Below are 13,746 nucleotides of genomic sequence, written 5' to 3'. Positions count from 1 at the left end.
TGCTCTACATTAATATATTTTGCATACCAGCAGGCTGAATATATAGTTTCTTAATTGTCCATGACAACAGGAAGATAAGTATCGAATGTGTAGAATTTCCAACGACTAACCAAGAGAGTATTAACACTTAAGAACAATTAAACAGGTGCATGCAATGGTGGTCTGATGTGTCATTATGCAAGGATATTTAATACGTGTTTCTTCCGATCATATTATTTTCCTGCCATTGTAAATGTTTTGCAATATGCATTGTATTATACATCAAGCCTTTTCAGACAACTATTTGTATGATCAAGAATAAGGAACATTCATGAACAACACGCTTTACATTGTAGTTAAGATCTTTAATCCTGTTACTTGCAAACGCCTATGCGCCATAGTGCGGTTTTCAGTAGTTATGTGAATCACATTATATTACATGTTAACTTGTATAAACAGCCATTGTATTTAAGTAGGTCATGGTTGTATTGATTGCTGAATATTTGCTTGGAGAGGCTTCTTAAGTTACAGGCGCGATTATGTAAATTGATTATTTAAGTCTAAAATAGTGTTCAGGTGATCATTTTCGTCGTAATTTTAAAGCTTTTTGGTAGTGCGATCATTTTAAGTGTGGCAGTTAGAGCAGGTATAAATACCAAATGTTTCAATGCATATTTTGCCAAAAATCATGATAAAGGTTTACCACTGAAAACTTCACGTATCATTGCCTTCGATACGTATATGTAAGGCAAACGTATAATGGTGTTACGATTACAACCTTTTGGTAATTCATGACACGCAAGGAATTTTGTAAGAATAATGTAATGACAGTGTTCTTATTTTCTTAACGTAATGTTCAACACATGAATTTGCGGGGGTACAGAATTCGCGCTATTCGATTGCCAATGTGCTCCTGCGGTCTTTATCTTTAATACCCAGTCCATGTGAAGAAAAGCTACTTATTTTTAATCAGAACACTTGTTTAAACCCTTTCCCTATCAGCAAAGTGGAAATGGCTATGTGCAAACAGCATAAAACCAGAACAGCCTGCGAGTAACTCGCAGTCTGTTCAGGTTTAATGCTGTTTGCTGCTCATCAGTATCTAATGTTTGTAGATGAAGGCTTAAGAACTTGAATCGAGTAAGAAAGGTCTTAAATTAAATATAACTTTCCAAGGGACTACAAATGCGTGAAAATACGTATCTAAGTGGTAAAGGGTTAAATTGAAGCCTATTATGCTTGTTCGATGTACATGTATACACGTCAGTTCTAATGTTTAGCGGTCCACTTCTACATCTATGTTCAAATGCGGTCGTGATATTGAACATAATCAGCACCATCATCATCATCATCAGCAGCAGCATCGGCGGTGGTGACGGGGCGGCGGCGGCGTCGTGGTCGTCGTCGTCATTTTCATCACCATCATCATCATCATTTGCATATGATACTTCACGTGTCTGAGATATATGTGGTTCCATTAGCTGAAATACAATAATGTTCTGTGAACAGCAGTATTTGGCATACGTACTTTTTTTTATGCCCCCCGAAGAGTGGCATGAAGTTTTTTAACTGTCCGTCAAGCCGTCCGTCTGTCTGTCTGTCTGTCCGTCAGTCCGTCCGTCCGTCATAACACTTAATCATTGGTCATAACTTTTGCAATATTGAAGATAGAAACTTGATATTTGGCATGCATGTGTATCTCATGGAGCTGCACTTTTTGTGTGGTCAAAGGTCAAGGTCATCCTCCAAGGTCAAAGATCAAATAAATGGCTTCAAAGCGGAGCAGAAGGGGGCATTGTGTTTCTGACAAACACCTCTCTTGTTAGTTGTTCGCTTGCGAACAATTAAGGTTAAGAGCTAGTTTTGCAAGTCGGTCTGCTCTTAACTACCCTAAGAACGATGACCACCGCATCTGCTTGTGCACACTGATTAGCCTGTTTATGCTTTACCACTGGTACACTGCAGACAGTGAGTGTGTGTATGTAATCAATAGTGTTAAACAGCCTGTGCGCCGACATTGGCCAGTTTGTCATTGAAATCTGTACATATTGGCTGCGTTCAGGGAAAACGGGGCCTTATGTATGTCCAATAAGTGGTGTCCTGTGCACACTAATTAGCCAGTGCAGTTCGCACAAGCTAATCAAGGACGACACTTTCTGATTCTATGGAGTTTTTCGTTTAAAGACAGTCTCTGGTACTGGGTTGACAATTTATGCATATGCATTAAGCCCTGTTTTCCCAAGAAGCTGCAGTCAGTATACAATACACTAATTGTTTCAGTAATGAAGGAACTGAAACAGCGTAACGGTAACGATACAGTGTGTTTAAATTATATTTTATTTAGAGGAATTGTCCGAACGTAGTTAATCTACATTTAATAAACATCATGATTTCAGAACTTGTAATCAGTTTCTATCCCAGGTAAATTATAGTTTATAAGATTGTTCGCCGAGTGACTCAGCGTCGTATCACCAACAATTTCCTCGGCATCATGCCGAGGCGTGCCGCGGCGTGTCTCGGCGAACAGACACGGCGACTCGGCGACAAGATGGTCGATGCCGAGTCGACTCCGCGAACAATTGATGTCGTCAAACTCCGCGGATCGCGGAATTTGTTGGTTTTGCGTGAGCTGTACTGTATGTAGTTAGTGCAGCCGCTAATTCTATAGAAATTCAAACGGACAATAATGTTCAGGTAAAAAAAATCAGACCACCTAAAGAGGAATGAATCGTGGTTACAAGTAGCTTGTGATAGTTTTGACAGTTTCCATTGTGCAGAACTGGGATGTAATTAAAAGGGCGTTGATACCAAATATAAGGAAAGTGTTGACAGTTTCCATTATGCAGAACTAGGATGTAATAGAAAGGGCGTTGATACCAAATATAAGGGAAGTATTGACAATTTCCATTTGCAGAACTAGGATGTAATAATAATATAAGGGCGTTGATACCAAATAAAAGGAAAATCATATTTCATGATTCAGTGTCGATTGGGAATGACTGAAATAAATGATGAATGTGAGTCACTTGTTTCACTAATTCATGTTATAAGTAGAAATATTCACAACTGGAATATGAAAGCGGAAACAGTATTTAGTGCACACACTTTTGTAAAACTAAATGACAAACGCCCTACCAGGGTCAATTGTCAAAAGCGGCAAATCGCCGCCTTTTAAATTTAATGATCGATCACTTCACAAGTAATAGGGCCGGGAATCGAATCCGCGATCCGCATGAGTTCATTTCTCTGCCAACTGAGCTAGCCACAAGTAATATGGCCGGGAATCGAACCAGGGATCCGCGGTAGTTCATGGCTCTACCCACTGAGCCAGCCACAAGTAAAAGGGCCGGGAATCGAACCCGGGATCCGCGGTAGTTAATTGCTCTAGCAACTGAGCCAGCCACAAGTAATAGGGCCGGGAATCGAACCGAGATCCGCGGTAGTTCATTGCTTTGCCAACTCAGCCAGCCACAAGTAATAGGGACGGGAATCGAACCCGCGATCCTCGGTAGTTAATTTCTGTGCCAACTGAGCCAGCCACAAGTAATAGGGCCGGGAATCGAACCCGCGATCCTTGGAAGTTCATTGCTCTAGCAATTGGGATAGCCACAAGTAATAGGGCCGGGAATCGAACCCGCGATCCTCGGTAGTTTATTGCTCTAACAAACTGAGCAGGCCACAAATAATAGGGCCGGGAATCGAACCCGCGATCCTTGGAAGTTCATTGCTCTAGCAATTGGGATAGCCACAAGTAATAGGGCCGGGAATCGAACCCGCGATCCTCGGTAGTTTATTGCTCTAACAAACTGAGCAGGCCACAAGTAATAGGGCCGGGAATCGAACCCGGGATCCGCGGTAGTTTATTGCTCTAACAAACTGAGCCAGCCACAAGTTATAGGGCTGGGAATCGAACCCGCGATCCTCGGTAGTTCATTGCTCTACCAACTAAGCCAGCCACAAGTAATAGGACCGGGAATCGAACCCGCGATCCTCGGTAGTTCATTGCTCTACCAACTGAGATAGCCAAAAGTAATAGGGCCGGGAATCGAACCGGGATCCTCGGTAGTTCATTGCTCTACCAACTAAGCCAGCCACAAGTAATAGGGCCGGGAATCGAACCCGCGATCCTCGGTAGTTCATTGCTCTAACAAACTGAGCTAGCCACAAGTAATAGGGCCAGGAATCGAACCCGCGATCCGCGGTAGTTCATTGCTATAGAAAACTGAGCGAGCCACAAGTAATAGGGCCGGGAATCGAACCCGGGATCCGCGGTAGTTCATTGCTATAACAAACTGAGCTAGCCACAAGTAATAGGGCCAGGAATCGAACCCGCAATCCTCGGTAGTTCATTGCTCTAACAAACTGAGCTAGCCACAAGTAATAGGGCCAGGAATCGAACCCGCGATCCGCGGTAGTTCATTGCTCTAACAAACTGAGCTAGCCACAAGTAATAGGGCCAGGAATCGAACCCGCGATCCGCGGTAGTTCATTGCTATAGAAAACTGAGCTAGCCACAAGTAATAGGGCCGGGAATCGAACCCGGGATCCGCGGTAGTTCATTGCTATAACAAACTGAGCTAGCCACAAGTAATAGGGCCGGGAATCGGACCCGCGATCCGCGGTAGTTCATTGCTATAACAAACTGAGCTAGCCACAAGCAATAGGGCCGGGAATCGAACCCGCGATCCTCGATAGTTCATTGCTCTGCCAACATAGCCAGCCACAAGTAATAGGGTCGGGAATCGAACCCGCGATCCTCGGTAGTTCATTGCTCTGCCAACATAGCCAGCCACAAGTAATAGGGCCAGGAATCGAACCCGCGATCCTCGATCGTTCATTGCTCTACCAATGAGCTAACCACAAGTAATAGGGCCAGGAATCGAACCCACGATCCTCGATAGTTCATTGCTCTGCCTACATAGCTAGCCACAAGTAATAGGGCCGGGAATCGAACCCGCGATCCTCGGTAATTCATTGCTCTACCAAATGAGCTAGCCTTAAGTAATAGGGCCGGGAATCAAACCAGAGATCCTTGGTATTTCATTGCTCTACCGACTGAGCCAACCACAAGTAATAGGGCCGGGAATCGAACCTGGGATCCTCGGTACTTCACTGCTCTACCAACTGAGCTAGCATCAAGTAATAGGGCCGGGAATCGAACCCGCGATCCTCGATAGTTCATTGCTCTAACTACTGAGCCAGCCACAAGTAATATGGCCGGGAATCGAACCTGCGATCCTCGATAGTTTATTGCTCTACCGACCGAGCCAGCCACAAGTAATATGGCCGGGAATCGAACCCGGGATCCGCGGTAGTTAATTGCTCTAGCAACTGAGCTAGCCACAAGTTATATGGCCTGGAATCGAACCCGGGATCTGCGGTAGTTCATTGCTCTAACAACTGAGCTAGCCACAAGCAGTAGTGCCGGGAATCAAACCCGAGATCCTCGGTAGTTCATTGCTCTAACAACTGAGCTAGCCACAAGTATTAGGGCTGGGATTCAAACCCGCGATTCGCGGTAGATCATTGCTCTAACAATTGGGATAGCCACGAGTAATAGGGCCGGGAATCGAACCCGGGATCCTCGGTAGTTCATTGCTTTAACAACTGATCTAGCCACAAGTAATAGGGCCGGGAATCGAACCCGGAATCCGCGGTAGTTGATTGCTATACCAACTGAGCTAGTCACAAGTAATAGGACCGAGAATCGAACCCGCGATCCTCGGTAGTTTATTGCTCTACCAACTGAGCCAGCCAGCAAACGAACACAAATAAAAATAAGACTGAACAAAAAACTTCAATTAAATTAAAATTAATACATAATTTCAGACTGAGATGAAGCACATATTATTAATGAAATATATGACACAGTATTTGCACGAAAATCATAGAATTAAACGAATAAAAGGGCTGAGCTCTTACCAATTAAATTTGTTTCAAGAGCCTCAAATTGATCCACTGCGCTATAATATTAATTATACAGTGTCATTGTTTCTTATCATCGTGAGCGAATGCGTGCATAATTTATGAGCTCGCGCTAGCTCTGTTTCATTAAATATACCGTCACAATTACAGTTAACTAGTAACTTACAATACACTTGCAATTACGTTGAAACTATAACCAATGTTGTAACTCATAGTATGTATTGAACAAGCAAGCAAAGTGTACGAAGCTCTTACATTAAGATGATTTAAACATTTTGTTCAACAGGTTAACTGTAGTAAGGCTAAATCGAGACAGTTTAGTCTGTTAAAGGCATAACAATAGTTGTACTACGTGCTTCTAATTAGAGAATTCTTTAAGTTATAAAATACGACAAATCTGATATAATATTTGTTTTAACGAATCGAAAACCATAATCTTAAAATGATAAAAGAGTTCTAATAAGAAGTGCAGAAGGCATTAACAGACTTGGGGTAAGAGAAGCGGTAGTTGATGAGCGGTGTTTGATACGAACTTATTCGTCTTAATTGCACTTTAAATCAACATATAGCTATCTATGATGGAATAGACCAAGGTAGGTAAGAGCATGGAAATGATTGTTTCCCTTGTTAGCTGATTAACCGTAAACGTGACAGCCTCAAAATGTCATAATATAGGCTATTTTCTAATGCCAAAGCAATATGCTCTAACCAATGTCTTAAAACCCATAACAATGAGCGATTACCAACGATTGATCCCATACACACATGCTGTACCCAATGTTTTTACCCCTTAACAACACTTTTTAAACAAGGTTTTTACCCTATAGCATCATGCGTTAAACAAGGTGTTTAAGCCAAAAGCAAGGTGCTGTTAACAAGGCTTTTTAATCTATAGCAACATGCTATTAACAAGTTTTTTTTACCTGATTGTATGTACATCAACTACTTCAAAAATTCAGTTGCAAAAACAGCAAAAATCTAATTTGTGTGATTAATATAAGCAATAAATGGACCAAACATTTGTTTCGAGCCCGCTTGCGGAAAGCTCGATATTGTAATCACAGTTGTAGAGTATTTCCGTCTGTTTCTGCGTTTTTTCGTGCTTGTCCAGAGCTTAACTTTGCCATTCATCATACAATAAAAAAAGACTTAACTTAAATTTTCACGATCATGAGGCGACGTTAAGCGAGTAACACCTGTCTCCCAACCTCGAAGGTCACCGTCACACTGAGAGGTCAAATTTCAAATTCGACCCTAAAACATCTTATTCGGACTGTGACTTTATTAATCATCTTGCAATTTTAATACTGGGAGTAAATATAAACTAACAAAAGCGCTGTTTGTCATCTTTACAAAATAGATGGGTAAAATTGGGTATTCCCCGATAGGTTTATGTTTTTAGAGTTGAACCTTTTCGAAGCGCTTTATATAAAAAAAATCGCGTTATATTCCCCTATACAATGCTGGCGCAGGTGTCGGTTTACGTAAAGGTATACTCTTTTATTGATTAAGATGAATCATTCTTCAAAATAAGAAGACACGAAGAGATCCACGTTTATCACTTAGCAGCTGTACATTTTATTTATTTCACATAGTACATATCATATATTAACACAATTATATAAGCTCATCGGAAGCGAAATAAAAATACCAAAACCTGATAAATATTTCATTACTTGAATAGGTACCCAGTTAATGCGTTAATTGATATTCTTTACAAGTAATGACATTATGTCCCTACTCTTTACAACTGATGATGTTTTAAAATTAAAAATGTACTTTATTGATATGTTGGATAAATGTTAACATTCATGTACACCTCGTTTGCTCTAATATCTGGGAAATATAACCATATCAATCAATACAAAGAAGGGTATTGAATCTTCTTATTTACCTTCAATGAAATATCAAGTACTATTATTATTAAATACAATACGGTACATATAATATTATAACGTAACATAACACCAAATTTGCAATGTCATAGAAAGTGTGACTACTGATACACGCATATCTTTGGTGGACGCTTGAAATATGAGCAGAACCTATGAATAACAAAGCTTCAGTGACATCACCAGAAGAGGAACAATCTCTGCTGTTTTGTTTGAGGCACGTGGCCAAAGTTCTAAACAATCCAGGACCACATCATACGTAGATTTTTACCAGACCCCAAGTATGGAACGCCAATGCAGCCTTCTGATGGCAGAACGAAATGATGTATGCACAAAATGAAATGTCGTTAGTACAGAACGAGTTAGTAAATGCACACATCATAATGACGAATGCACAGAACGAAATGATGTATACACCTAACAAAATGTTGTTAGATATTGCAAATGCACATAGCATAATGAAATATGTACAGAACAAAATTATGTTTCTTCAGGACAAAATGTAGTTTACTCAAAACAACTTAGTTAATGCACAGAACATAAAGACCAGTGCCATCAGAAGGCAGCATTGGCGTTCCATACCCAAGCATTACAGCATTCAACATTTAGCTAGAAAACACACATCAAACGTATATTTTAACCAGACCCAAAGCATAATAGCATTCAACATTCAGCTAGAAAACAACAACATTAAAACAACCCTAAAGTATATACAAGTGTACGTCATATTTTCTCATCTGCTTCACTAATTGTTACCGGACTTGACATCACCTTCACATAATAAAATGTTGCTAGTGCACAAAAAACGTTTTCAATTAAATTAATTTAATTAACGATTATTTTTTATATTCCATGGTGACCCATGCACACATTCAAACACTTTTCGTTTCTTTGAAATCAAAATATACTTTTACGAATAAATAGTTCGTATGATTTCTTATTTAATAAAAAGATGCGACAGAGTTTGCTAAAGGTTCATTGAAAATAAATCGGATATTTCAAACTATGGTCATGTAAGTAAGTGTTTCACAATATAAAGACAACAAGACTGTCGTATAATATCTAACATTATTAAATACAAATAAATATTTTATGTTAATTTTAACTCATCAACAGCTTTTGTTTGACGACATATACAATACATGATCATCGCAACTCATAAAAATTACCATGTGTCAAAAAAGACCTATTGTATAACATAGTTAAACTGCTAAAAACGTGATATTCAACTGACTGGAAACAATTTCAGATGCACATGTACTTAGCATTTGTGGACGGGTGCTTTGCGCAGCCTACAGGCATTAAACTCACCCTTAAACAATTGCTTACCAAGATTGAAACCACTATGGCCGAATTTAAAGTGGAATATGTCTTATTAGATCTCATATAAAACATACAAGAAACTACATACCTAACGTAAGGCTTGAATACATACAGTTTAGGCTAAAACATGAACACTCATTTAAATGGCTGAGAAGAAAGTAAAAAAAGAGATACTAAGAATAACATTTAGCATGCTCGAATTTACGATGTTATAACACGTCTCAGTTTGTCCCAGAAAAGAGCGTTCCCCTCGTGATCAGTCGTGTATTCAATATAATTATTGTCTTGAATCCATCTTAACATTTCCAACGGCATAGCGCTATTTGGAACAGTTTCCAGCATCACAATAACAAGCGAAATGTCCTCCCCTCTAGAATATATGCTTTCCATTCGCGCCATGTTGAATTCGTACATGCACCACTTGCTCTTCAGAAAGGCATTTGACAATATGACGACCGTCTTTCTGCTGCTCTGGATGGCGTGAATTATGTTGTCTGAGACTGCGTTTCCAGGAATAAAGTCCCTTTGGTGAATACACAATGAAATAATATCCGTCTCTAGTCGGGGAATGACGTCATCAAGTATAAAACGTATATTGTCTTCTGCATACGATATGAATGCGTCGTATTTGTAGTTTTGTATGGCTGTGTAATCAGGAAGCATATGATACCCAAAAAATCTCTTCTTTGACATGTACATGAGGTATCGTATTCTCCAGCGATACTTGTATATCACTCCACCGATAATCACTGACAAGAATGTTGCTAATGCCAACAAACCAATTATAATGACAGCTACATATGACCTACACCTCGATGCTAGGTGGTCCAGATCAGTCATCATTTTGTCGAAAGTTATTGTCACATCGTCAGATGTAACAAATCTATATATGCTGAATCCAACCATGTTCGCTTTGTGTTGAATCAACCAATGTAGAAATTCTTGATTGTTGCATTCATATGCCAGCGAGTTGTTTTGTAAGTTTATTGAAAATTTAGAACGATCGTTTTCGTTGGCTTCAAGTTTGCGTCGAACTCCTATATTTAATGTATGAATACTGTTAATTTCAAGATTAATTTGCAACAAATGTGGTAATGTGTTTATATTGACGTCAAAGTGTTCTATATCGTTGTTGCTTAAATCTAAGCGTTCCAAATTGACAAGTTCTGTAAAAGTCGAAGTAAACAATACTGTTATTCCATTTGAAGACAGATCCAAATCTTGAAGGGATTGTAGCATATCGAATATGTTTGATCGTTTTGAATCTGCCAGTTGTGCGCCTAGATCATTGTCAGCCAGTCGCAACGTTTTCAGTGATCTGTAGTTTAAACTGGTCAAACCAATAGTTGAGATGTAGCAGCGAGACATATTTAAGGTTTCTAGCATTGGTATATCTCCAACGTATCCGGTGACCGACACAAACGTGTTTCCCGATATATCGATATAACGAATTGAAATATTTTCCGGATTATAAGAGTAATTAGAACTTAGGTCATGTCTGTAATCACAATCATTAGCAATCAGACGTTCAAGTTTTACAGGAATTTTCGGATTTAGTAAATCTATGACACCATTCTCAATATAGGAGCACTCTTTGGTACGCATTGCGTACTCTTTCAGAAAATCTACATTACAGAAAGGACATGTCATTTGATAAAGTTCCACTTTTGGTGCAGAATATCGTTTACTGTTTTCTAGAGTATAAATAAATGGATTAGGGATGTAATTAAGGCGACTGGAAAATATCGTTGAAACATTGCCTAAACATCCTAACTGAAGCACATATGGACCGAACCAAAATTTATTATGATTTACGCGAATAATCTTTAACGACGGAGGAGTCAATATTAGTGCGTTAGTTTCAATACTATCTATTTTATTTCCCGATATATCTAAATCCTCAACCGTTATGTTCCAGAGGAAACAAAAATTCGGCATTGTTAATTGTACTCCGCCGCCAAACCTACTGAAAAGGTTTGATATGTTCAAAAAACGAATCCGTGTAAACTGCAAACCGTACGTGACATTGGCCAAACTCCATAATTCCAGCTGACGGTTATAAGATAGATCCAGAACCTCTAGACTGTGAAGATGCTCGAAAGCTCCAGCAGTGATGCTGATAACTCCACAAGCAGAAATGTTCAGAACTTTTAGTGAATCTGACAGCGAGAACGTATTGTTGTTTATTTGGGTGAGGTTACATTGTGTTTCTAAATTTAATCCGGATAGAGACAAAGATGCTATTTTTGAAACGTTAAAAGCCGTATTCGAAAATCCATCCGATGTCAGTTTATTGAGATTATCGTGACTGTCCAGATTCGGAAAGTTTACATTATAAGGTATTGGATTGCCGTTTATTTTTAATGTCTGAAGGTTCTTTGGAAGACAAGATGCATCCCAGCCTTTGGAATAGACCTGAAGCAAATTTCTTGACAGATCTAATAGATGTAGGTGCCGAAAGTCCTGGAATGTCTCTCGTTCTATGTGTGCAATCTGATTAAAATTAAAAGATATTTCTGTTAAATTCTCACATCCTTTCAGATCCGATGCTGTTAAGTTGCCGAAGTTATTTCTTCCAGCTTTAAGTGATGTGACATTTCCAATAAACACACATATTTCGGAAAGTTTAAGGTTTCCCCTTCCTTCACAGTCCATTGTAATCCTTTCCTGTTTATCATATGTGCATACACACGTATTGTTTGGTCCACACGTATACACGGTCATGGCATTTACACTCTTGGCTGTTGCAAACATGCAAACAATCAGTGTTATCTGGAGAGTCGACATTTTTCATATGAGCATACCCGGCATACATCTATAACACATTTATAAAGAACGTCTGAATTGGTTAAACGAATGCGTTAAATTGGCGGCGGTAATTGGGCGGCAAGGGACGCAGCTCCACCCCAAAATTAATTGACTAATATCAAATCCGCCTCACCTGTAATTTGACAATCGCCCTTCCACACGAACATTCAATTCATCGGCGACCACGCATGTCTATTATCCGCAACAATAAATGGTTCCTGAGTCATATATCATGACTGTGAAAAAAAAGCGACGCCGATCATCGCCTGCGCGTCTGAATATCTTAGTTATATAATAATACGACGGGTTAAATAAAGCTCTTGCAAGTGTTGTAGGTGCAATAACCAGAAAACGTCTATGATTACAAGTTTAAAATACATTTTTTAAAGAACAGAACAGCATTTGTATTTTCATAAAACACATAAACGTTTCTTATATATTTGTAAGAAAATACGTCTACATGTAAACTGTAAGTATGATGGGCAATTTCTTACACAAAATAAATAGGAGCACGTATATGCATTAATTGACAATACATATTACAACGTTTATTACAAAGAACAAAGTACTACTTAAAGGGGACTTTTCACGTTTTGGTGAATTGACAAAATTAAAAATTTTGTTTCAAATTCGCAAATTTTCGTTTTAGTTATGATATTTGCGAGGAAATAGTAATACTAAACATTTGCCATGCTCTAAAATATCCATTATATGCATCTTTTGACGATTTGAAAACCTTAAAATTATAAAGCGTTGCAATTCGAAATGATTGAATAACTTGGAATGTTCTGTTGTTGTCGTTATATTTTGTGAAACTAAGAGGATTGCTTAAATATAAAGTAAAATTGCATCGCTTTAAAACATGAGCACGGATGGCGGAATAGTCTAAGCGGAAGTTTTTTAACTCCAGGACCCCAGGGATCAGTAGTTCGAGCCCAGTTGAGGATTAGTTGTTTTCTTTTTTTTGAAAATGAGTTCGTGTTTGTTTACTTGAGATTTTTAGGTCCAATGTTTAAATTTATCAATATAAAGCATTTTATGACAAATTTCAATACATGCCAAAATCTGTGAAAAGGACCCTTTAATACATTAAAAAAAACTAGCTTTTGCAATATTCATGTAATTAATCACTTTCGGTGTGATATACAAGCATCGCCGGAGAATACGATACTTTTTGAACATGTCAAAGAATAGACTTTTGAAATTTCAAATGCTCCCTGATTACACAGTTATACAAAACTATAAATGCGACGCATTTAAATCGTATGCAGACGACAGTATGTCATTCTCGACTAGAGACGGGTATTGCTTAATTCTGTAATCACTAAAGATAATTTCTTCCTAGTTACGCCATCTCAGATAACATTATCATCATCATCACCATCATCATCATCAACACCACCACCACTACCGTCGTCGTCATTATCATCATCAACATCAACACTACCATCACCACCATCACCACAATTTTATTCTGACGTCCTCGACGTCGACTTCCATCAAGCGTGCCCTAGAGAACAGTCTTGCACAGAGAGTCATGCCTGGTGACGTGTCCAAACCAAGCCAGCTATCGTCGTTTGACGGTCGCCATTAGGGGTTCTTGTGGACAAACAAGTGTTGCATTCATGTTCCGGACGTTCTCGTTGGTCTTGTGCTCCGTCTAGGAGATGCGGAACAGTCTTCGTAGACATTTATGTTCAATTGCATGTATCCTGCGTTCTGCGAATCAAGCCTGCTTTTCGGCCAGCAGTTCCTCGGTCTTACTTTTAAGTCGATTAATGATAATTCATACCATGGCTTTGCTTGGATGACTGATAAG

The 13,746-nt window shown here is 39.1% G+C and overlaps 1 protein-coding gene across 1 annotated transcript; it reads right to left on the bottom strand.

Moving 5' to 3' along the window:
- Positions 1-7,466: 7,466 nt before the first annotated feature.
- Positions 7,467-12,192, bottom strand: LOC127859167 (toll-like receptor 4). The gene has a single exon (XM_052396516.1). The coding sequence runs from the start codon at positions 11,904-11,906 to the stop codon at positions 9,321-9,323; it is 2,586 nt and encodes an 861-aa protein (XP_052252476.1). The 5' UTR covers positions 11,907-12,192; the 3' UTR covers positions 7,467-9,320.
- Between the last annotated feature and the right edge of the window lie 1,554 nt (positions 12,193-13,746).

This window comes from Dreissena polymorpha, chromosome 1 (genome assembly GCF_020536995.1).
Source record: "Dreissena polymorpha isolate Duluth1 chromosome 1, UMN_Dpol_1.0, whole genome shotgun sequence".
NCBI lineage: Eukaryota > Metazoa > Mollusca > Bivalvia > Myida > Dreissenidae > Dreissena > Dreissena polymorpha.
This window is presented reverse-complemented; position numbering and strand designations above follow the sequence as displayed.